The sequence below is a fragment of the Cupressus sempervirens genome, chromosome 4, assembly GCF_028749045.1.
Source record: "Cupressus sempervirens isolate cs-2001-9-10 chromosome 4, ASM2874904v1, whole genome shotgun sequence".
NCBI lineage: Eukaryota > Viridiplantae > Streptophyta > Pinopsida > Cupressales > Cupressaceae > Cupressus > Cupressus sempervirens.
Window position 1 is genome coordinate 227494984 of NC_143121.1, and position 24377 is coordinate 227519360.

The window sequence follows — 24377 nt, forward strand, 5'->3', positions numbered from 1 at the left end:
GTCATCTAGAAGTGTGGAGATACAAGAGAAAGACTACAATTTCATATCAAGTTAGAGGAGCAAATGAACAATCTCATCTAACCCTTGTGGTACCTTATCATCCCTACAATCTTATCAACCTACCTGTTGCATGTAGTCTCCCTGAAAACATCAAATTCATTATGGATAACTAATCTTCTTCCTTCATTATTGACTGCATATGTATTTCCCACTTTCTGGATTTCTACACAAGAAACATTGTTGTTGCCGCTTTCTGTTGATCCACCAGAGTGAGCCCAACATAGCATTTAAAGAACCTGGCCTCTGCCACCACTGCAACAGCGTCACATATTGCTATTTGGCAATTTGTCAGATTTACCAGGCAGTCAGATTAGTACAGCTTGGCTCTACTTCCCAGGATGTTGAAAATCCTTTTCCCTTAAAAAATGGTTAGCAATTTTCTGGATAAAGAATGATGTGATGTGATCCATCCATCACATTTGAAAAGTCTATTGGTCTTATCTTCCAGATCTTAAATAGTTTGAACTGCATATGAGACCAAATGAACAAGCTATAAATTTATAATTTGCAGGATGTTGAAAATACTTTTCCCTTAAAAAAAGGTTAGCAATTTTCTCGATAAAGAATGATGTGATCTGATCCATCCATCACATTTAAAAAGTCTATTGATCTTATCTTCCAGATCTTAAATAGTTTGAACTGCATATGAGACCAAATGAACAAGCTATAAATTTATAATTTGCAACTTAATACAATTCAGGGATAAGCAAACAATTTGTTTCTTGACAAATGTTACCCATTCAGGTTCAAATTTACATAAACTGTCACTGTTATTAGCAGGAAAAAGATTTTTTCCCCCAATTCTAGCTCTTGAGAATGCCCAAGATTGGCCTATTTGTAAATAAACTTCTGGGTATCAATATGGCATGGATATCACTAGAACATCAATATCACTAAGAAAAAAACAAATCATCAGAAAACAAAATCCCAGCTGAAGGTATATTAACGGAAACCAGTTCATTGGAATTCCATTCACTCCTCCAAAACTGCACATCCAACAACTGCCCCATTGGATCCACTTATAGGTCTCACTTCTCTCCATTCTGTTTGTGCTCCATTTATCCTACAAATCCTCACCACATTGAGTTTCACAATTTCGACATTTCTCCAGTGACCATCTGATGGCTCCCATTTGAGAACTTTTCCCCCTATCACATAAAGGTTATTTTGAAAACCAATCAGACCAAAACCAAAGCCCTTAAGTGCATGAGAAATGTCAGAAAATCGCACAGATGGAACTGGCCCAACATTAATCCAGGAACCACTCAATCTATCCCAAAGTTTTATATTGTTTCCATCCCAATCATCAATAACATAGATGCAGTCTTTGACTGTTGTTACAGGACATGGCATTAAACGGAAAAACAGCCAAAAATTTAACTCGGAATGCCAACTACCCTTGACTGGATCAAAAACTTCTGCAGTCTTTTGTTCTGCTCGATTATCTATTCCAGCAACAACATAGAATAAACCACCACAGGAGAAACCAACACAGTCCTCACGGGCACTTGGCAAGGGTGGAATATCCTGCCACCTGCTGAAAAAAAGATTGTCATGATACCAAGGAAAAAAATTTGCATGGTTAAAAAAATATAGCAATATTTGGCCTACAATAATATTTTTATATTAGCAGAAAGAGTACAAAAGAAAACAGCAAAGGAACCAAAATTATAGCCTTCATCTCATCCAGCTACAACCATGAAGCACAGTCATCATAAATAAACTCAAGTAATCCCAACCAAGATTGAAACCAAAAAGTTCCTTAGAAAAGGTGAACAAAAGTCAAAGCATTCAACTAGCGAAGTAATTATATTAAAAGTTTATGGGCAACAAGATAAGTCTTTAACATCTACAATTTTTTCAAATTGCGGAACCAACTCTCTTGGGAGTATCTATATCAATAGTCGTAGCAGCAGAAACAGATGTCCATGCTACAAAACCAGGTCTCTCACATGGCGGTCATATTCAGGTGGTAAAATCCCAGTCTCTTGTAAATGCTGGATATATCTGGACACATGCCCCACACCGTCTTTCCAATGATGACTCCCATGACCCTTGGAAGAAACTCCAGTACATCCAGAAGCCAGAAGTGGAATATAAGCCAAGCTTGGACTGGAAAAGGTGAGTTTAAAAGATTTACACATAGATTCATCAGGAAAAATATTATGTAAATTCCTGTAACCTCTACCTCCTGTTTTCCAAGCTTTGTTTTGTCTCTACAATGGTATGTTTGCTATTTTAGACCAAGCTAGAATCATCTGCTTGTGTAATCTGAGTGAGATCCTTGTATGCAACACTAGGGTGAAAACCAACAGTGCCCCAACCTGAATTCCACATCAGAAGATCACTCTCCATATAGCAGGATCCCCACAGGTAAAAGCCCTTCCTTGCACAGCAGTTCCCACAACAATGTTTGGAGAATAGGTCAAGTTCACATTCCAACAAGGAATTGGTCCAATTTTAAGAAACCTACCACAGTTTAGCACCAATTTCGAATTATATTTAATAGCTCCTCCAGTAATAACTCTCTTCGGTGGAGAAGGGCTCTCCATGTAAATCTTGTGTAGTAAAACGATACTCTGGAGTTTCTTGCACTCTAATGTTGTTGCTTTGTGCCTCTTTATTGATGCTATCTTATAATAATGTTCTATTTTTAGTTCATCTATGGTGGTTGTAATAAGAATGCCAAATTGGTTGATTTAAGAATCATAAAGAGGTTGAATCTAAGGCAACTTAATTTCAGATTTGCACACAATTTTAAGATTTTCATATTGAACTAGTTTAAGCCTTACGTCGCCAATTGGTATTATAATATGAATGGAGCTTTGATGATTAACAAATGGATTAGAGATTGATCTTTTATCCAATAAAGCACCCTGTGCTACAAGAAAGGGGCATATTCTTGATAATTCTACCAATTACACCTAAAGGCTTGGTATCTTAAATCAGCTCTTGAAAAGACTAAAGTAACCACCACAAGGTTCTCAACATCTTCCCATGGTTTCCAAAAAGAAGCAACTATAATCCAAAATGCATAATAGAAGAGGACAAAAAAGTTAAGATCAACCAAGTGAGCCCTTTTCCAGTGACCTGTAGTCTTTGTGAGGGCACTCTTAAGTTTTCTTCCTTACAAGCACTTTAGAAGGTTCAATCCTTGAGAAGGTTCATCAGATCCATTCAACTCTCAAAGGGATACCCTACAGTCTCTAATCCTTATGTCCAAGGTGCCTTCAATTCTAAAGAAGGGCACACAAATTCCAAAACATTGGATGCCTCTTTCTTATTCCCCAAAATATGACTATATAAAGTTGAGAGAATTTTGAGCTCAGAAACGAATGTGTATAGTTAAACCATTAGAAGAGCTAAAGTTTTAAAAAACTTAAAATCTCCTTGCCAATAAGAGCAAATGCCCTTGCCACTTACGCACCTTCCTGTTAACCTTCCCATAGACCACTACCACATATCCTTGAGATGGTGGCTAAGGGTAAATGAAATATATCAAAAATCCTTATTCTTTTCCCATGTTAGGATGATGGATCATATTAAACAATTTGCATAGTTTTAGTTTTTTTAAGACACAACCAAGAAGCCATAGTTGTACACATAGTTTACAGACTCAGACTCAAAGAGTACTCGGCAAGCCCAAAAATTTTGTCTTGGTAAAAACTCAGCAGCAACTCAACAAAAACTCTGGAAAAACTCGGCAAGTTAGAGTACTATAAAATAGAATTTCTTAAAGAATATTTTTTATTCCAAAATTCAATTACAAAATGCTTTTATAATTAAAATTTGACATCTCAAAAGAGAAAATGCATGGCTTTCTAACAAAAAAAAAGTGAACCCAGCGTTTTACTCGCATTGGCGATTTTACCCATGTTTTTCTTGAGGCAATAAATGCATGAGAGTTAAACACATAAAAACAAGCAGAGCAACAAAAATAGAGAGTACTCAGCAACTCTTCGAGTAGTTGGAGAGTACTCGAAGAGTTTGCAAACTATTGCTGTACATACAGGCTGGATAAGGAATGAAATAGTTCAATTTATGATAAAATAAATATCAAGAAAATATGCTCAACATCAATATTTAACTTTAATGAGTGGAAAACAGAAATCAAATCTAATATAGATCAGATGATTACCTATCTTCCACAGGATCGTAAACTTCTGCATGAGAAAGTGTGTTTGCAGATGACTGACTATAGCCACCTGCTACATACACTTTATCATTAACAACAGCACATGCAAAGTTTGATCGTGCAACTCTCATGCTTGCTACTTTGCTCCACTGATTTGAAAAGGGATCAAACTGTATAACCTCATTGGTTGCAGTCAACTTCCTCAGCTGACCTAGAATGTCAAATGGAGTGTAGTATCCACCAATCACTAGAAACCTCTTGGCCACACTGATACATGAAAACCCCAAGTGCCTTTGATTGGGCCTTGACCAGGGTACTGGTGGCAGGGGATGCCATCTATCAGCTTCAGGATCATAAGCATTCCATGGACCCCTGATTTGCTCTTCTGTCAGGACAAAAAGCCAATTACCGCACCAGCCTTCTTGAGCTTTGAACTGAGCATACTCTGAGCTTCTAATTAAACTTTGCCATCTCTTACACACAACCTCCAGCAGTCCATGGTACCCATGAGATACTTTTGCCAGGCATCTTAATGCTAAATCATCAGGAAGTCCAGGAATGATTGAATCACAAAAGTCATCCCTGTCAGGAAAAGTTCAAAACCTTGAGATTGATGAGGACCAACTCTGAGCAACATAAGATTCAAAGTTTTTGGATCCTTATCTAATTCTTACTGAAACAAACTCCTCAGATCCTATTCAAAAGTAACTTATAACCTTTGGCATCAAATCGACCATAAAAACCACATACCTATTGAGTTAACACCAATAATCCAGTTTTTAGCTTTAAAAAATGAAATTTGGAAAGCTCTTTTTAGACTTCCAAATTCCAAAGTACAAGAAAAACATGGAAGATGAGCATTCGATGTGCAACTAAGAGGAAACCTATCTAACTTGACGCATCTACTAAAATCCTATAGAATGGGGTAACTGTTGCTAGGGCATATGAGAGAAAACCCTAGGGACCAACAGGCTGGTCATCTGTAATATCAGAAGTCAAAGGCCATGTAACATCTTTCAGGAATCATATGTAATTAGCAAAAAGTATGCAAAACATAAGGCAACATAAAAGAGAGGAGAAGGAATATCCAAATTAGATAAATGATGAAAAGGTCAGCTATAAGATGATTATAAATCCACAAACAGTATCAAATTTTAGGCTGTCAGTTAATTGTGTCCACATGATATAAGCTCACCCAAGTAAATGAAAACTATGAAACTATTTAATTCTTGGGGACTTGATTGTGAAACTAGATTATAAGATTTTTAAGAAAGATTCCAAGGTATAGGATATTACAAGTTTCATAAAAAGGCAACACAAATTGGGATAATGTGAATATAATTTCTGAGATTGACAAATTCATCAAGCTCTTAGGATTCTAAAACTACGGATTCCAAAATTCAAGCAAGACATATATATATTATTTCTTAACAGGTATGTATGGATAACATATATTATTTTTTAACAGGTATGTATGGATAGCATATATTATTTTTTAATAGGTATGTATGGATAACTGCAATTCCTGTTAATGGAGGAGTAGGCATAATTAATATTTACATACATATATAAATTAAATAATAATAAATGCATATGGAAATTACTTTCCTAATCCTATTATTATGACTTATGGAAAGAAGTGGGTGTTGTTGCCAAGAAAAGGCTTGTATAAATCCAAGCAATGGATATTTGCCCCAAGGTAGGGTAGGGGTCAGCGCTCTGCAAGTCTTCATGGATACCGACTTGGACTTGTAAACTTTTAGGGAACCATTGTTGGTTTCTAGGCAACTTGGATAACACCTACACCTTCCATCCTCAAGCCAAATAGTAATACGATTAGATATATAGGAATTATTGTTACTTACGAATATTTGATTCTTAGGATATGTAATGCTAAGTTTGAATTAAATATGCAATAATTATGTCCAACCTTACCAAGGGACATTACAGACACAAGAATTTGATAGACTATGAAACCAGAGTCTCCCCTACCTTTTGACATTCTTGTAGTTGGAACAATTTTCTTCACATGCCCATTACATATGTTAACAGTGACAGGTAGTGACCTTGAGTGTATAAATACGGTAAGTAAAACTTAATATAATACCATGAGTTGAGTTCAACCATGGTTTTGGGTCTAGCGTTGGCTATAAGTACAGGCTACTTCTCCCATTTTGTAATCAGTCTTTTCCTTGATCAAAGCACAAATTTAAGTGGCTGTCAATTTTTTTGGAGGATAAGGGTTTTCTCTTACCTAGAACTTGCAAGCATGAGTCCAATCTATACCTAGTTGTACACATGTTTACAACAAATTTTAAATCCCTTTTAAATAATTATAATTATAGGTTAAAATAGAGATATATGCAATGTGCATCACTATATCCTGTCAGAAAAATGACTCTTACAACATGTCAATTTGAGAGATGGTAATTACTCTGCAAAAATCTTTTAGCATTCACTTTTCAATGGCATTGGTCTTGACGTCACGAATGTTGTTTATCTTCTGGATTAGATTGTGTAAGAACTTTTTTTAAGATTAAATTCTTGATAGCATTAATCAAGAATTTTCTCTATGTTCATAGCCTATGCAATCCATGACTATGTTCTCAAAACAAATGAGAAATTTTTCTTAAGCTCTAATAGCAACTAAAGCACACCAATATGTAAAATTGTAAATAGACATTACATTACAATATTTCCATTGAATTGCAAAAACATAATCTGAGAATAAGCATATAAATGACAATAGAAATAAAGATTCAGCCTGATCACCCAAATGTGCAAATAGATATTACACTACAATATTTCCAATGAATTACCAAAAAAAAGGAGCTGAGAATAACCATATAAGTCATAGTTGAAAAACTTGGAATTGCAAAAAACTCAGCAAAACAATCAGCAATAAATCGGCACTTTTATTGATCATTTGAAAATTTAAAATATTCTTAAAAACACACACATATGCAAGGATAAATCTATTCATTATTAGTATTTTATTTCATCTTAAATGAATCTCTGTAATTTATTTACATATAATTATTAGTAAATACATTTGTCATTTACATAAAATTCATTCCATGAATCATAATAATAATTAGTCTTACTCAAATTCCTAGAATATATTAGTATATTGTATATTGCAATTTTACTAAAATACTTTTACTTTCAATTGCGATTCCTAAAATTCCTAAACATATATTAGAAAATACATTTACATTAATAAATTCCTAAATTATATTAGGAAATATTTCACTAAATACATCTATATTAATATATTACGAAGCAGACTAGATTAAACATTTAGATTAAATGATTAAAAAAATTAATAGTTGGGAGAAATCATCGCCGAAGAAATAGTTGCAGTGCCACTGGTAAATGAAGAGAACATCCACCGCCACTGAATGAAGATATAGTTGCAGTCTATGAATGAAGATATAGTTGCAGTCTATGAATGAAGAAATATTATCGCCATTGGAATGAAGAATAAACTACTGCAGAAAACAAAAACCCTAAACAATTCCCATGACTTTTTCAATGTTTGTTTTTCACCGAGTTTACAGAAAATATCGTGGCAATATTCTATTGAACTCACTGCCAAGTTATATTGGATTATATTGTAAGCCTTTTTTCTCCGTGATAGATCACGAGACCAGCGATATACTGCTGATAATAATAGTAGTAAAGATTCAATAAAAGGATGAAAGCGCCTATAAACCCAAGACATTTCAACTGCATGGCAAGTCCTACGGTAGAGAAATGGTTGTTATCCAAAAAAATGTGATAATAACAAAGATATGTATTGATATTGACTAATTCCAAAAAAGCATTGTTCCATGTTATCATGTCCCTGTGATCTGAACATATTGAATGTCCCAAAGACTTGGGGAAGTGGAGGGGAGATACTGTCCCAATGCCCCTTTTTCTTCAAAAGTTTTGAGGACATTCTTTCGTGGATGCCTCTAAAATGGGATGTCCCCCACTTTTTGGACCTTTGGGGGATTTCTTGGCCATCTCTTAGGCTTTAGGGTGCCCTCACATCAAATGCATAAAAAACAATATAAATAAATGAATTAACATTCTAAAATTAACAAAATTTTAAAAGAATGACCCACCAGGGCCTACCTACCCCAAAAAAGCTTTTAAAATTGATGCTAACTTCCATTTTACATTCACCAAAAGAGTGTGAAGAGAGAAAAGTGGAAGACGAAAAAGAGTAGTTATCAAGATATCAATCTTTTCATAGAACAAATTTTAGTGCTTGCTGCCCAATGTAACCATGTACTATATGGTATTTGTGCATACTCTTTGGAATTGTAGCTGCTTTTGTTTTGATTATGCTAATTTTAGGTAATTTTTATCTGTTTGTATCATTCAATTTCAAATAATAATCTTATATATTATTTTAATGGCCATTCCCCAGTCTTCTCCCATCTCTCACTTGGTCAGTCCTGAAACTTGAAAAACACTCAAAATAGGAATAGGATCCTTGACAGATACAAAATATCTAGAACCAGAATCATGGTGTTATTTCGCCCATAATATTATACTGAGATTTTCATTAACACCTGCAAGGAATGAATTAAGATTACAACATTGTATAGATAAACAAAAGATTACACTTTTTACTTGCTATTGAGAAGCTTTGCATATAGGATAAAGATTCCACCCATGCAAGTACATGGGAGGCTGCAAGGGAACAACTGAGGTTCATTACAACAAAGAGTAAAGGAGAATTGAAAGTGACTGTGCACAAAAAGTAATGAAAGGAAGAAATCACATTCAAGCATTGCAACGCACAAATGTTGCAATACCAACACAGTAGCGAGTAAGATCACAAAAGTCAATTCATAGATAATTTTCAAGACCAACATTCTTGGGATCAGGCACATGCCATATAAGTTAAACAGGTAGGATTATTGATGGCCAAAACAAGAGTACATCAAGCAGGTTTTGCATGACTAGCATGTTCATCATGATGTTTAAGACTTCACAACACTAAGAAATATTACAACCAAATAAGAAGCAGTAAGGCCATTACTAGTGTTCAAGATACCTGTAAAATCGGGCAATAATAACATGGAACAACATACAAGATGTTATCGCAAATAGTTTTCCTTCTTTTTGTTTCTCTATTCCTGCTTTCCAGGATAGTTACTATTGCATCTTATTTGATCCAGTATTTATGGACATAACTGTCATTGCTTAGTTTTTGAGCTAAGGAATATCTTTGTTTTGCAATTTATTCCTAATTTTCCTCCACTTTTTGCTTTTAGGAAAGTTGGATATATTGTATTTATTCATTTGCAATTCATGGAAATGTCTCTGATCATTCTTGCTCTAAATTTTTCCTCTTCCATCTGCAAGTACTATTCTTCTTTTTTTAGCTGCATCCAGATTGTGATGTGCAGATTTAGTTAGAGTTTTACATGGTCTCTAGTGTGATGTTACAACTTATCACACATCATCCCACTGTAAATGGGGTCCCTCACTTTTTAACTTTTAAGGAATTTGTTTAAGTGTTTTGTTTTAGTCTCTGGTCTCTTGCCAGTGTGAGGTTTAGGAGTTCATTCCAAGCTCAGGAGTGTCATCAAAAGTGGAAAAGAGAAAGCATGACCAAATGAGTATCTTGATGGCACAGAGGTGTTCAAAAAAGCCAAGGGACGAAGATTTCCATTGCTTGAGGTCAATGCCAGTGTGAGGTTTAGGAGTTCATTCCAAGCTCAGGAGTGTCATCAAAAGTGGAAAAGAGAAAGCATGACCAAATGAGTATCTTGAAGGGCCAAGGGACGAAGATTTCTATTGCTTGAGGTCAATTTTGATTACTGATTTTTAGAAAAAGTATTTTTTGCTTTTTGCTTTCTTCGAAACTTTCTTCTATGTTTAGTATTTTGGGGCCAATCCAGGACCTACTTTTTTATTTTCTTTTTCTAAATTTAGAAAATTGTTTTCTTTTCTTTTTTGAAATTTCTATTTTTAGAAAGTTCCTATTTTGGGAAGGGCAAAAGTTATGAAATCGCCCAAATGTAAAACTCTTGTTTTCAACTTTAAAGTCAAACCTCAATGAAAAGGAGGAAAAAGTCAGGTCAGACAAATTCAACAAAGGAAAGAAATTAGAAGAAAAACACAAAATTAAAGCAAGACAATCTCTTCTTGATATCATCTTTTCCTATAAATGCATGAGCTTGGCATTGTATTTAATGTTCATTCACAAACAAGAAATTGCGGCTCTGGAATTAGCAGTACTTTTCAGATTTCAGAATAAGGTAGGCATCTTGGGCAACTTTCAGATTGAATTTTATGATTATTGATGACCCTTTCTTGGGATTTTCGCGTTTGCTAATGAATTCCTATGCAAGATCTCGATTTCTCTCAGGAATAGAGGCAAATTTTAGGATTTCCTGAGAATTTTCAAACGGTTTCCTAATTTAATTGACAGGTCCATAATGATTTTATGCAGATTCGAAAGAGACTTTCATTCCAGATTCAGAATTTCAATCTGAAAATTCTGAGAAATGGGTCAGATTCAATGTTTTTATCCTTACCTTTTCATACAGTCAATCCTAGTTCTTTATTGAAAAATCAAAATTTTAAAGGATTGTAGATGAATTTTGGATGTAGGAATGCAGAGTGAATTAAAATAAGATTTAATTAGATTTAAAATTGCATATTTTGCATTCATAAATTTCATACCCTCTCCTAACCTTTTTTTAATCTTTTCAAGAGAAAGATGTCAATACAATGAGGAAAATACATTGAAGAGATTTCTCAAACCAAGAATAAGTCCAGCTTGAAAGGATGAGGAATTTGTCTAAGACATGACAAAACTCCTCATCAAGGTCCTCTCAAGAAGTCATGGATATTCCTGTTTCTAAATGAAGTCTTCTCATGGAAAATTCTTGTTTCCAAGCCAAGTCCACCTAGGCTAGAGGACGATTGCAGATTTGGCTAAGCATTAAGGAAATTCCTTAATCCAAGAGACGTCTGATAATGAAGAATGTGAAGAATCCTTAAAGCATAATGAAGTTTGTCCATGAAGTGTGTTGAAATCAGAGATCCCAGAATCACCACAATTCAGGCGATTTGGCAGGCCTGATTGAGGGTGGCAATTTTTGCTGACTCGGATTGGTAACTCATCAAGTTTTGGGAAAAAATCACCAGAAATCACTGAGTTGGGCAATTCACCAGAAATTGCTAGAAATCGGGCCCAAAAATAGGCAATTCAAATATAAACTCTGCAATAAATGCAAGTTTTATCTGCTTAACATGGAAATCATTCTCTACAGAATTCTTATCAATGAAGTATAATGGCCACTAAAGAAGCTGCCTAAAGTAAACTTCAAGTAGTCAAGGTTGAATTGAAATCTGTTAATTGGAAATGTCTTCAAGTGCTGATATACATTGTTCAAGCAAGAAAATATGCTTCACAACAGCCCAAAGTACCTCATCCAAATCATCCCAATCAGAGCTTGAATGCAGATGTTGCTATAATTGGATGGAAGAAATAACATATATATGAAGAGATTTTATGACATTTTACTTAGATCACAAATCCCTCGTTCTATGCCTTGTTTGTAATTATTTGAAAAGGCACTTTCATGTTGATTCTCAAGGACTTGGCACTCAGAATGTCATCAAAATGCAGAAGTGCAGGATGGAGGACCTTCAAAATTCTTTTAGAGATCTGTTAAAGAGGGAGTAGATTATTGACAAAGCTAAGATTTTCACATGTACATAGTTTAATTTTGAGGGTTTCAACGTGTACTAGAATCTATCTTTGCATGAAATAAGTTTTAAATAGTTTAAATCTCTAAATTTCAAGGGTTTTTTCATTTTGCCGAGCTGTAGCCGAGTCATAGCCAAGTCATGAGTCGAGTCAGCCTTGCCGAGTCCGAGCCGAGTCCAAGTTTGGGAACAAAGGTTGAAATTCCTAAGTATCATCAAAAGTTTGTTGTGGAGAGAACTTTCAAGGGAGAAAATTTGGTCAAGTCAAAGAAATTCCTTGATCTACAGTTAAATCCACCTATGCAGAAGAAAAAATTCTAATTCAAATCTATGAAAATTCCTGATTTCATCCATGGAAAGTTGTAAAAAAACTCCTACTTCCAATCATTGCAGTAAATAATCCTACAAGGAAAATTCTTAGAGATCCAAAAGGGCAAGTAGATAAGTCCGCCCTCTCATGATAAAAAATTGGCTAGGTGTTGACAACCTAAGAGATAAAATTCACTCTCTGGAGCTGGAAAAAGTTGGAAATTTTGTGGAGTCCAAAGTAATTTGAGGTTGAAATCACCAAGTATCCAAAGAAAATTCCAAGCTGAAAAAAGGAAAAGACCAAGTTTCAAAAATAGAATGTTAAGTTTCTAGAGAGAGAAGCTGTGAATTTTGGAGAGAGAGGATTTTTAGAGGGTGAAATCACTAAGGAAGCAATGGTGAAAATCGCTAAGCATGGGAATTTCTTGAAAATAAGATCTGAAAGTGCTTTTCCAAGGATGAAATTTCATCATTTCCAAAATTCATAAGGCCATTTTCAGATTAAAGACAAAGATGAAGAAGATGCTACACCCCTGGATTTTTCCAAAATTCACAGGTTGTTGCATAAAAATTGCTCAAGTAGATTCATTGTTCAATTGTTGGCCAATTTAAATATTTTTAAAGAGTTGCATCGTTTATGTCTCTCACTTAGAGTACATTTTATTTTCCAAGCTGTTTTAATGAATGAAGGATTTGATGGGAAACTTTCAAGTAGAATGAATATGTTCATACCCATAAATGCCCTTATCCCTAATAAGCGATTCTATCATGATAAAAACAACATGACAATAAACTGCTATATTTTAGTGCCAATTTTTATCACCGCTAAGTTCTCAACTTACCACCAATAAATTGGCCATAGTCACCTAATAGGAACTGATAGCAAAACAAAAGGCCACTATTCATTTTGTGAGTTGTATGTTATTGTTTGGGCAAAAACAAAAGCTTCTAAGGCTTTGAAAGGCGATTTGCATTTGAAGTGGATTTGAAGAGGTTTTTGAAGCAAAATCAGATTCACAAATTAGTTTTCAAATTTCTTATTCTAATTTTTTCAATCATTTTATCTTCTCTTTGTTCCAAGTTTATGAAAACTCTACAACAGCCATCCCTAAGTACTTGAAATTGTTAAAGAATGTAATGAATAGGATTTAACACCATTTATTTTAAATAAAAAGAAAATTGCAGTTTCCTTGAGAATCTCATATTTTCTAAAATATTTCAAACCCTAACACTTTTTTTGTTTTTTTCAAGTTTCAACTATGGCCAATATTTGAAATTTGATAAAAATGGCAAATGGATATTCATCCACAACAGGGTCAGTGGCACAGTCTGTTTGTGCCTCAATAGACATGTCCGTTTGGATATGTAGGAACACTTCCTAAAGGGGCTAGAGATAAGACTTGGAGTTATGCCTTTGAAGAACCCAAAATTAATAGTGTAATTTGCATAAAGTGTAACAAAGTAATTAGTGGGGCATATACTGGTTGAAATACCACCTTGCAAGCATTACAAAGAATGACATGAGGGTTTGTGAAGCAACCAGAGAAGAAATAAAATGAGAAATGGAAGCCTTGCTTGCTGCCCAAGAAGAGAAAAAATTCCAAAGATAAAAGTATTACGATAATAGATGAATGTCGATTATTAGTTAATGGTACTCTATTTGTAATCTATTATAAATATTAGAATGTTTCTAATATTCAGTTAGTTGTAGTTATCTATTAGCTTTTTTAGCTTTCTTTTAGCTAGAATAGAATGTTTCTATTCTTTATGATCGTTTCCTAAGGAAACATCACTTTATTCTTTTGTATATATAGACCTCTCGGTCTCTGTTAATAACAAGCAAGTATTTTACCAATTACTTGGTAATTTGGTATCAAAGCCTATACTTCAAAAAAAATTGAAAATTTTATAATTTCTTTTAAAATTATTTGTTAAGTTTTTCGAAATTGTTTCTAAGGTTTTTTCTCCAAAAATCCGTCTAGGGTTTCCATCTTTGTGAGAAATTTTTCTATGCAAATCGCGTGTCTCATACATGTCTACAACAGCTTGTGTTTTTCAAAAATTTCGGCCGATGTTTCTTCAAATACATGCACCTCAAACACCCTCTTGGTCGTTTTTGCTTTCCTAAGCCAAAAGCGAACTTAGCTTGGCTGTTTGTAACCTCATATTGCAATTTTTTGGCCTCCAAAACTCCATTTTTCAGAAAATCCGAGCTTTCATGGCTGCCGACTAGGATTTTTTCAAAACTCTAATTTTTTACCTCGAAAAAATCTTTTGATTATAGATTCTCGGTGGGTTTTTCAAGAGCTCAACTGGTTTGTCCGTTTTTTTCTAAGTGCCTCAATTTTTGAGCCAACGGATCCAAAAATCAACAACATTTTCTTTCTGGGTTTTTCGAGCTCTCTTCTCGATCATCCTTCAAATTTTTTGGGTCTTTCATTTTTTTGCCTTGAATAACGCACCTTCACAAATTTTCACATGTTTTTACTGAAAAACATGCCATGGCATCTCTAACAAACATTTTGCTTGAGAACTCAAAATTCAATGGTTAAAATTATGGCAATTGGAAGCAACGGATCATAGCAATTTTTGAATATCGAAATACTAATCAAATTGTTCTAGGTGTTACGAAGTGTCTAACTACCCCTAGTATTAATCAGGATACATGGGATCTAAATAATCGAGAGGCGGTGATGCTTTTCAAATTATCCGTAGCTGATATTAGCTCTCTCAGATTCCATCCGACAAGACAGTTGTCAAGATATGGACACATCTCAAGGGTCTTCATGAGACTTTTGACAAAAGCAGAGCTTTCTTCTTGAAGAACACTCTGTTTTCTATTATCATGGATGAGCTCCAAGCTCACCTGAATAGGATTCAGGAAATCTATGATCAGTTTCTTGCCATTGGTCGCAAGATAGAGGAAGAGGGCATTGTGGTTATCACTCTTCAGAGTTTACTAAAGTCCTACAAGCATTTTATCGAGACTCTCAACATCACGTCTTCTAATGTTGATCTAAAGTTCACTAATCTCTGCACACTTCTACTTCAGCAAGATCAATGGAGACAACAATTCAATAGTAGCTCCAGCTCCACCTTCACAGAGCAAGCCTTTGCTGCTAAATCTTTTCAAAATGATAAAGGCAAGTTTCAGCAGTCATCTTAGCAAAAGTCTTCTGCTCCAGCTTTAGACGGCTCCTGGAAGAACATTCAATGTAACTATTGCCACAAGTTCGGGCACATGAAGGTTGAATGTCAAAAATGCTTAGCTGCACAATCTAATCAATTATGTTCGCAACCCAAAGCAAACAGTGCAGAGCACACTGAGTAGACGAAATCTACCTTTTACCCCTTTATGGCTAAGAGACCTGCAGATCATGTGAAGTCGTATGTCTAGTACATTGATTCAAGTGCCTCTTGTCATTTCACCCACCACAGAGATTAGTTTACTGACTACTAGCCTTATTCAATTTATGTTATTTTTGGTGGTGGAGAAGAGTACATCGTTGTTACAAAGGCAACATTCAGATTCAGTCTGCTGGGAGGAATCTCATTTTCCTCGATGTGTACTACATTCCTGTTGATGTCAATTTTGTACCACCACATAACATATTAGCAATTGAATACTTGATACAAAATATCAAACACTCAATCCCTCTCTTGAAAAGTTAATACTCATGAAGACATGAGAAAAACTCCAATGTTCCTTACACCTGTGGATACTAACTCAGTTATATCGATGTGATTTGCTAGTAATCACGTAGGTGGCCTTACGTTGTTCATTCAAAGATAACTTGGACTTTGGTGTGATGGTGATGATGATGGTTTTGTATGAGTGCCAAATGATGTTGATGGTGATGGTGATGGAGGGTGTGGCGCCAAATAATGTTGATTGTGTGAGGAGAAGGCAATAATGCTTCTAATGACTTTTACCTTCCTAACTTTCTTAGAATGAAATCCGACTACTCAACTACTTGCTATTCTACTCCTACTCCTATGAATGGAAAGATTAACAAATGAACAGGGATCAAATATGATGAAAGCTAACCAGCGGCTCTACTTCCATAGATGCAATGATTCAAGGGAAAAAAGACTAGTTTACCACGCAAGGCTTCCTAACAAGCCGCTAGGATGCTAGTGGCCTAGTTATAGATCCCTATCAAACATCCACTAATATCACCATGCAACTATCCATCTACTCTTACTCTTACTTAACAACTTCTTGAAATGAAATATACTTTAACAACTTCAATGAAATTTAATCCTAACTATTGGAAGTAGAAACCATGCAATAACACCAATGTTCTTAATCACCATGCAAATCACAACAATGATAAAGCGAAGCAATTTTGGTATTATCTTAGCAACAATTTTCTTCCACCCTTTACAAATGAGAGCAAATGGCCTTATATAGAGGCCAAAATTACAACCGACAATAGAGATTAAGAGGCAAAATCAATGATCCACATTGAATCCCAGAAACCCTAATTAGGGTTGCCACCCCATCGGCCAATGAGAAGATGCCACCTCATCAATGGACCAATGAAAAAAAGGAAAAGTGACAATCAATGAGAAGGCACCAAAATGGTAGCCAATCAGAATCAGACACCTATCCTACCCAAGAAGGAGAATTTGCCACTTGGGCTTACATCAAATGATCTTATATAGATCTACCCTTTTCTTTCATCTTCTTAGCCAAAGCAATGAACTTGGCTAGCTTGTCGTTGACTTCCTTTATGGGAGGGCAAAGCATATGCTTCATCTTGAGCTCAGCTGAATTCATCATGTTGCTTGCTGCTTGCAGTGTTTTCTCGTGATCCTTCTCATACTTTCGCATATCCAATAAAAGCACTAAGGGAGGCAAGGGTGCCCAAATGTTTCTTCTTGATGGCAACCTTCCCTAACTCATCCAATCTCGATCCAAATCCTGTCTCATTGACATCTTCCTCTCTGATATCTTCAAAATTAAGCACAGCCCCAACATCGCTCAACATGGTTGAAATGGAAGTGTCAATGCCTGGGCTGTGCTGTGCAATCTCATTCTGTATTTCTTCAAGTATCCTCAATCTAATGGTCAAGGCAACAAACCAAGACTCCACCGTACTCATTCCTCTTTCATCTACCAACTTGGCTCTTTCCAAATATTTCTCCAATAGCTAGATAAACGCTTGTAGCTTGGGAATGGCTAAGTCTTTGACTGGAACGAAATCCTTCCACTCACCTTCAAATGTTCTGAATTTGTCTCTAATAGCCACTAATGACCTGAATGTCGAGACAAAGGAGGGCAAGAAATTTTGCCCATCTTGAATTGTATCATGGATCCAATTCCTGACTTCATGTAGCTGAGCCGATATCTCTTCTATGTTGCTCCCTCTGTCTTGAGAAAGGGCTACCTGGTGCAACTGTTGGATAGGCTGGCAACCTCTCCAATATTTGTTTTCGGCCTCCAACTTCACAATCCTCTCGTTCACCTTCCTCAACCTTTCTCTAATTGAAACCATGCCTTCCTAGATCTCCTCACATTCCATGTCATCCGTGATTCTTCCCAAGTTATGCTCAACTATCTCATATTCTCGAGCTACAATCTCATCCATTGTCTTGCTAACCTTTGGTATAGCAATCTGAACTCTTCGGTGACCATCATTGTCGCTCCTAATTACCTTCGCCATTGTTTTTGCAATTTGTTTCTGGTTCTCGCTATCACCCTTTTCTACTAACCCTTGGATATCTTCAACTGTTTGGGCAGTCACTACCTCACCTCTTGGCATAAGCATTTGCCTTAACCATAGTGGTGCAATGCATCTCCCCAAATTTGGATTCAGTTCGATTAGTAAAGCATCACCGACAGCCTCAGGTGCCTGGCTTATTTCCTCAATATCAATTGGCCTATCCTCTTCTTCACTAGTGACTGTTACATCATCTTCATGTTGGTTCTTTGAGAGAGGAGAGTACTTAGTACTATCATTGTAACCACTTGATTCTGAATCAGAGCTCACCTCTACCGCAGCCCCTTGTTCACTTGTATTAACCTCTTGGCTTCTAGCCTCAATTATGCTCTCCCTTGATGGTGTTGCATTTTGTTTCTTCGTTGTAGGTTCCTAATGTTCTTTACTTTTCTCAATCTCCAAACTTCTCTTCTTGCTCTTAACTATTCTTTGTTGCTGACTACTGCCCTCACCTTTCTGTCCGACTAACTTCGCTGAATCTTCCTCTGGTTTCTTTTTCTCATAAGTAAGGTGTACCCTCTGACTTTGTAATTTCCTTAACTTCCCATTATACCACGACTTGGTGTGTAGATCAACTGTCCTTGTAACTGCCTCTAAGGAAGGATCTTGATGATCATCCCAATCCACTGAATTCAACTTCGTTCCATCCACTGTATCATAATCTCCTCAGCACATTTTCATCATCTTCCAGTTGATTAGGAATATCAAGGCCTCTCCATCTGATTGCCTCATCATGCTCACTAACAACCTTGAGAAAGCTAGCTTTCTCACGTGAAAGTCATCCCGTGCATTGGCCCAGAAATCTTCTATAGTAGGAACATGTTTAAATGTATTCCCATGAGATGCCTTGATAAGACCATTAGGATCAAATCCTTTCCTTGCTCTATACCATGCTAGATGATACCATTCTAATTCTTTCTCCACAGCTACAAAGGCGACAGGATTGGGGCAAGTATCATTGCCTATTCCAAATGAGAAGGTAAACCCTGTCATAATGCTCAAGTTGCCTAGCCAACTCCATCAAAACTACCTTGTTGGGTGGGTACCTTAGAAGTCTCTTGGGACAAACTATACTTCCTGCTACTCTAATATATGTAAATTGTGTAAATTGAATGAACCAACTCCCATACTTCTTAACTTTTACTTCTGCTTCCACTGAGAGTCTTTTAGCAGGTGTCCCTTGCAATATCCTTATCGTTTTCATGGCAAAGGCATTGCAAAACATCTTATAATCCTTGGTGTTGTGCAAATGAAGCTATGGATAGCACTCGTGCACCAAATATTGCCCCGACCTATTGCCAACCACTCCTAAGGCCTTAAGTCCCAGACTTTCATATAGTCTTGCAATCATATAAAAAAGGTAGGACCCCATATAGAATTGCTTTTGGTTTTGTACTGTTCTAAGTTGCAACTCTAAGTTTTCAATTATAATTCTAGCCCAATCAAATTTTCTCTTTCCATTTTCAATTTCATTAATAAAGTACATCCAATTTTTGAATTGCATACCTTGAGCTACGCCCATGATTCGGCTGAGAAGCACAATGAGATTGCCATATTCTGACTTGAAATCTGATTTGGTGAGCCTTGATGACTTGGTGACTCCCTTCTTGCCCTCGTGCAACCAATTTTGCTTTAGATGAATGAAATAAGCCTCCTAATTATCTTGAAATCACTTAGTCGCCAGATCCATCATTATCACTATCATGCTTTTATATTGGGGAATATCGAATACTTCTTCGACCACTTGTCTGCCAATGTTGGCTAACACTCTCTCCTCTTCATCAAAAATGATAGACTTACTAACCAGATCAAACTGGGATGCATACTCCACTACCAATTCCAGACAAGGCAAGGTAGGAGGGAAAGCCGCTGCGTGTACAATTTCACTCTTGTAGATCTTCTTTGCCATGGGGGATTGTCCTTCCTTCAATCTGTCCTTTAACTGTCTCATGTTCACTGCACCGATATTGGTATCACTTATTCGCCTCACTTTCAAAAAGAAGGTGGTCTTAGGCATCATGTCTTCCTTGTCTTTTTTGGTATTCGTTTCCTTTGGGTTCTTGCTTGCACCAACATCTACTATCCTAAACACTTATTTCTGCCCCTTCGTTCTAAATGATATGGACTACACTTATCAATCTCCAACCTTCTTTCTATCGATGAAATCTAGCTTATTTCTACCTCGCCAAGTCCTATCTCTACACTTATCAGTCTCCAACCTTCAACCTAGGGGTGGGACTACCAGTTATTTCTGCCTCTTCGTTACATTAGGATGGACTACACTTATATCTCCCAACTTCAACCTAGGGTGGTCTAGCTTATTTCTACCTCTCCAAGTGTCCTATCATGAAATCTACACTTATCTCTCCAAACTTCAACCTATCAATGAAATGATGAAGTGATGGATGATGAATGCAAGAAGAATATAAGAGAAACGAAACCAAGCAAGAACAAGGAATAGAATCCGCCTTTAACAATCTTCACTTCTAAAAATGAATAGAATTTGTATTTACCAATAATCGGGCCCTCTTTAAGTTCAGATCAGATTTCGGAAATTTCAACCTCCTTGCAAATAATGAAACCCCAGCAAAAATCAGAATTTTGTCTTCCTTGAAATCGCCCAAATCTAGCCAAAAATCAGACCTTAGACCATATAACCTCTTCACCAACAAAATTGCCCAAGCATCTACTCCTCAAATCGTCTAGGGCAGAAATCGCAGCCATAATTGGAAGAAGAAAATATGCCAACAATGAAAATCTGCCTCAAGAAAAAAAATCGCCAAGGTCTAAAGTTGCTCTCCTTTGCAAAAAATCGCCAAGCATAGCAAGCTGCTCCTCTAAGAAAATCACCAAACAAGTAGGCTGCTCCAAAAATCGCCAAGCACATGAAATCTGCCCCTTGCTAAAAAAATAGCCAAACATGGAAGAAGGTTGTGATGGAATGAAGAAAATGGGATAGGAGGAAGCCTCTTATACCACACTCCCTTTACTCCTTGAAGTTGGCCGACTAGCCCTATAGGAGAAGAAAATTAAATTAGTGTCTCATTAATGGTCCCAACTTAAATGTCAAGCCAAAATTAATTTTGCCTATAGTGAAATTTGCACATTTAATTGCCGGTTAGAACAAAAAATTGCAAAATAAAATTAGGAAAGCCTAAGAGATGCCAAAATTATCATTTAAAAGCGTTTTAGCAATTAAAATATCATTAAAATCAACTCTAGCAAGCCAAAATTGATTTTCAATTTTGATTTACCAATTTCTTTCAACATTTAAAAATCTTCTAGGCAATATTTCAACCAATTTAATGCAAATTTTTGCAATTTAATACATTTTTGACTTTGCAATGCAATTTTATTTTTTTACCAAAAAATAAACCATTTTTCTAGCATTCAAAATCGATTTTCCAATTTTTATTTCCACTATCACAAAATTTCCTCTTCACCAAAAATTCAAGATTTTCCAAAATAATTAAATCTAAAATTTTCATTTTGAAAATGTTCAAGATTATACAATTACATCCAATTTTCAAAATAAAATTGTCTCCAAAAATTTGTAAATTTATCCTACCTAATATTATTCTAACCATCAAAAAATGTTGTTTTTGAAATTTGTTTGGCCTAAGGATAAACTTACTCGCTCCAGAAAATCAAGCTAACATCGGGTGAAAAAAAGAAATCACATCAAATCCCTTCTGGCCCGAAGGCGTCCAAGGTGTGAAATTTTTTAATTCAAACCCTCTAGACCAAAAAATTGCTAAGGCAACCAAAAAAAGGGGGTCCCCAAAATTCTGGGGCGATGGTGTGAGAACATCACAACAATTCCAAGGATGGAACTAAATCTACTCTCAGTTAGTTAGTTACTATGACATTCTCCACACTTGGATGTCACCTTCAATTCACATCAGTGTACCATCACTGATTGGGCGACTCAGTCTACTGTTGTAGTGGGTCTTGAGGATCATGGTCTTTTCCAACTTACTGATTCTGGTGATTCTCGGGACTTAGCTATGGCTGCTCAACAGTGTTCTGTTAGCACACTTTGGCATCAGCGATATGGGAACTTAAATGTGCATCATCTCTCTCAGCTTGCTTCGGATGAGCCTGTCCTCGGATTGCCAGAGATTCAGACTCGGGAACTTGGAGTTTGTGATGCATGTCAAGCTAGGAAGCAACAGTGCACACCTTTCACCATTGGTGATTCATGGCGAGCTTCTTAGGTACTTCAATTGTTCATGTTGATATCTATGGCCCTATGACTACTCCTATTCTTGGTATTTCCTGTTGTTTGTTGATGATTTCAATAGAAAGATGTGGGTATATTTTCTTAAAAAGAAATCCGATGCATTTCCTGCATTTCAAAAGTTTAAACTTTTAGTTGAAAGAGTTTGGGAAATCTATTATTAATCTTAGATCGGATAATGGGGGAAAATTGTGTTCTAATGATTTCTCTAGCTTCTTGGATACTCATGGCATCAAACGCTAGTTAACCACACCCCACACACCACAATAGAACTGTGTAGTTGAATGTCGAAACAAAATAATCATCGAGATGGCTTGAACACAAACATGTTTCAAAGAAGTTTTGGGCAAAAGCAATCAACACTGCAGTTTATCTTTTGAACCAGTCACCACAATGGCGATTAAAGGTAAAACTCCAAAAGAGGCCAGGTTAGGTCACAAGCCCGGAATCAGTCACTTGAAGGTTTTTGGCTCTCTTGTTTTTGTTTGGATCCCTGATGCACCACGCACCAAGTTGGATGCCAAGAGTCAAAAACTCATGCTTGACAATAGTCTTCACAAAGCCTGACGCTTGATTGACACTAAGACATCTCATCTCCTATATAATTGTGATGTAGTCTTTGATGAGCAACGAGCACCATTCATGCTTGTTTCTTCTGTTCTTGATCCAGTAGACCAGCCTATGAAGGCTCATGATTTGGGAGTTAGGATTTCATTAGGTCCACTAGTGATCCCTGTACAGACACCTCCAGCTTCTCTTGCAGGATCTTCTCAATTTGTAGATGCTTCACCAAAGTTTGATCCAGATTCTTCTGATGAGGAACCTAATCACCAAGCATCTCCTGATAGTAATGTTGGTTGTTCTCCTCTCCGACCTAAGTGGTGGGCTAAGACACTTGTTGATCTTCTTGATGATGAACTCATTGATGGGAGAACTACTCGAAAAAAGAGCAAACCTATAGAGTTCGTTAACTCTGTTCTCATGGCCAACATTCATAGTGTGTTTGAACCTCAAACATATTTCGAGGCTAAAGGAATTTCATAGTGGGAATAGGCCATGACATCTGAACACCAAAGCCTACTAAAGAATAACAACTAGGTCCTTTCTAATCTTCCACCAGGGAAGAAACCTATTGGCTGCAAATGGGTTTACAAAATCAAACACAAATCTGACGGTACTTTCGATAAGTACAAAGCTCGTTTAGTTGCGAAGGGCTTTTCTCAGCGTCAGGGCATTGATTATGAGGAGACCTTTGTTCCTACTGCAAAGATGAACACAATCAGATTAATCCTAGTCGTGGCAGCACAGTTTGGCTAGAAGGTCCATCAAATGGACGTCAAGAGTGTTTTCTTGAATGGTGATCTCCATGAAGAGGTTTGCATGACGCAGCCTCCTGGTTTCAAGGTTGCTGATAAAGACCATCAAGTTCTTAGATTAGTGAAAGCTCTCTATGGCTTGAAGCAGGCCCCTCAGGCATGGTACATAAAAAATGATAAGTACCTCAGTGATCAAGGCTTTAAGAGGAGTTCTTCAGACTCATTTGTACATCAAGAATACTAATAGTGACATCATCCTTCTAGCTATTTATGTAGATGATTTAATCATCACTGGCAGTTCAACATCTTTGATTCAAGGAATCAAACAGAGTTTATGCCAGTCTTGATATGACTGACCTTGGGCTCGTGCATTATTGCCTAGGTGTTGAGGTTTGGCAACAATCCTCTAGTATATTCATCTCTTAGTCCAAATATGTCAGGCTCTGTTAGACAAATTCCGTATGCAGGATTGCAAACCTGCATCTACACCCATGGAAAAAAGTCTCAAGTTATTAGCCAATTTTGATTCTCCTCTTGTTGATGATACTACATACAGGCAACTAGTAGGCAGCCTCATCTACCTCTCTACTACTAGGCATGACTTTAGCTTCGCAGTCACCTACATCTTGTGCTTTATGACAACTCCCAAGGTTGATCATTAGATGGTTGCAAAGCGTGTGCTTTGTTATGTGAAGGGCACTTTAGATTATAAACTTCTTTATTCTCGAAGTTCTAATCCTAGATTCAATGGGTTTACAGATTCAAATTGGGCAAGCTCTATTGATGATAAAAAGTCAACTTCTGGATATGTGTTTAGTTTGGGATCCGATGTCATCACATGGACCAGTGAGACTCAGCAAGCAGTTTCT

General features: G+C 36.4%; 1 protein-coding gene across 2 annotated transcripts in view; it reads right to left on the minus strand.

Annotated features, from left to right (window-relative positions):
• Positions 1–706: 706 nt before the first annotated feature.
• The window catches only part of LOC149560821 (Galactose oxidase/kelch repeat superfamily protein), a 48693-nt gene continuing 25022 nt past the window's right edge, over positions 707–24377 (minus strand). The window contains exons 2-3 of one of the 2 annotated variants that reach the window (XM_089824839.1): positions 4199–4777; positions 707–1594 (exon numbers count right to left, since the gene is read on the minus strand). In XM_089824839.1, coding sequence (XP_089680965.1) covers positions 1033–1594; positions 4199–4777 — 1141 coding nt within the window. In that variant the 3' untranslated portion in view covers positions 707–1032. Of the gene's footprint in view, positions 1598–4198; positions 4778–24377 lie in introns of both variants that reach the window. The other variant, XM_089824838.1, reaches the window with a different exon arrangement.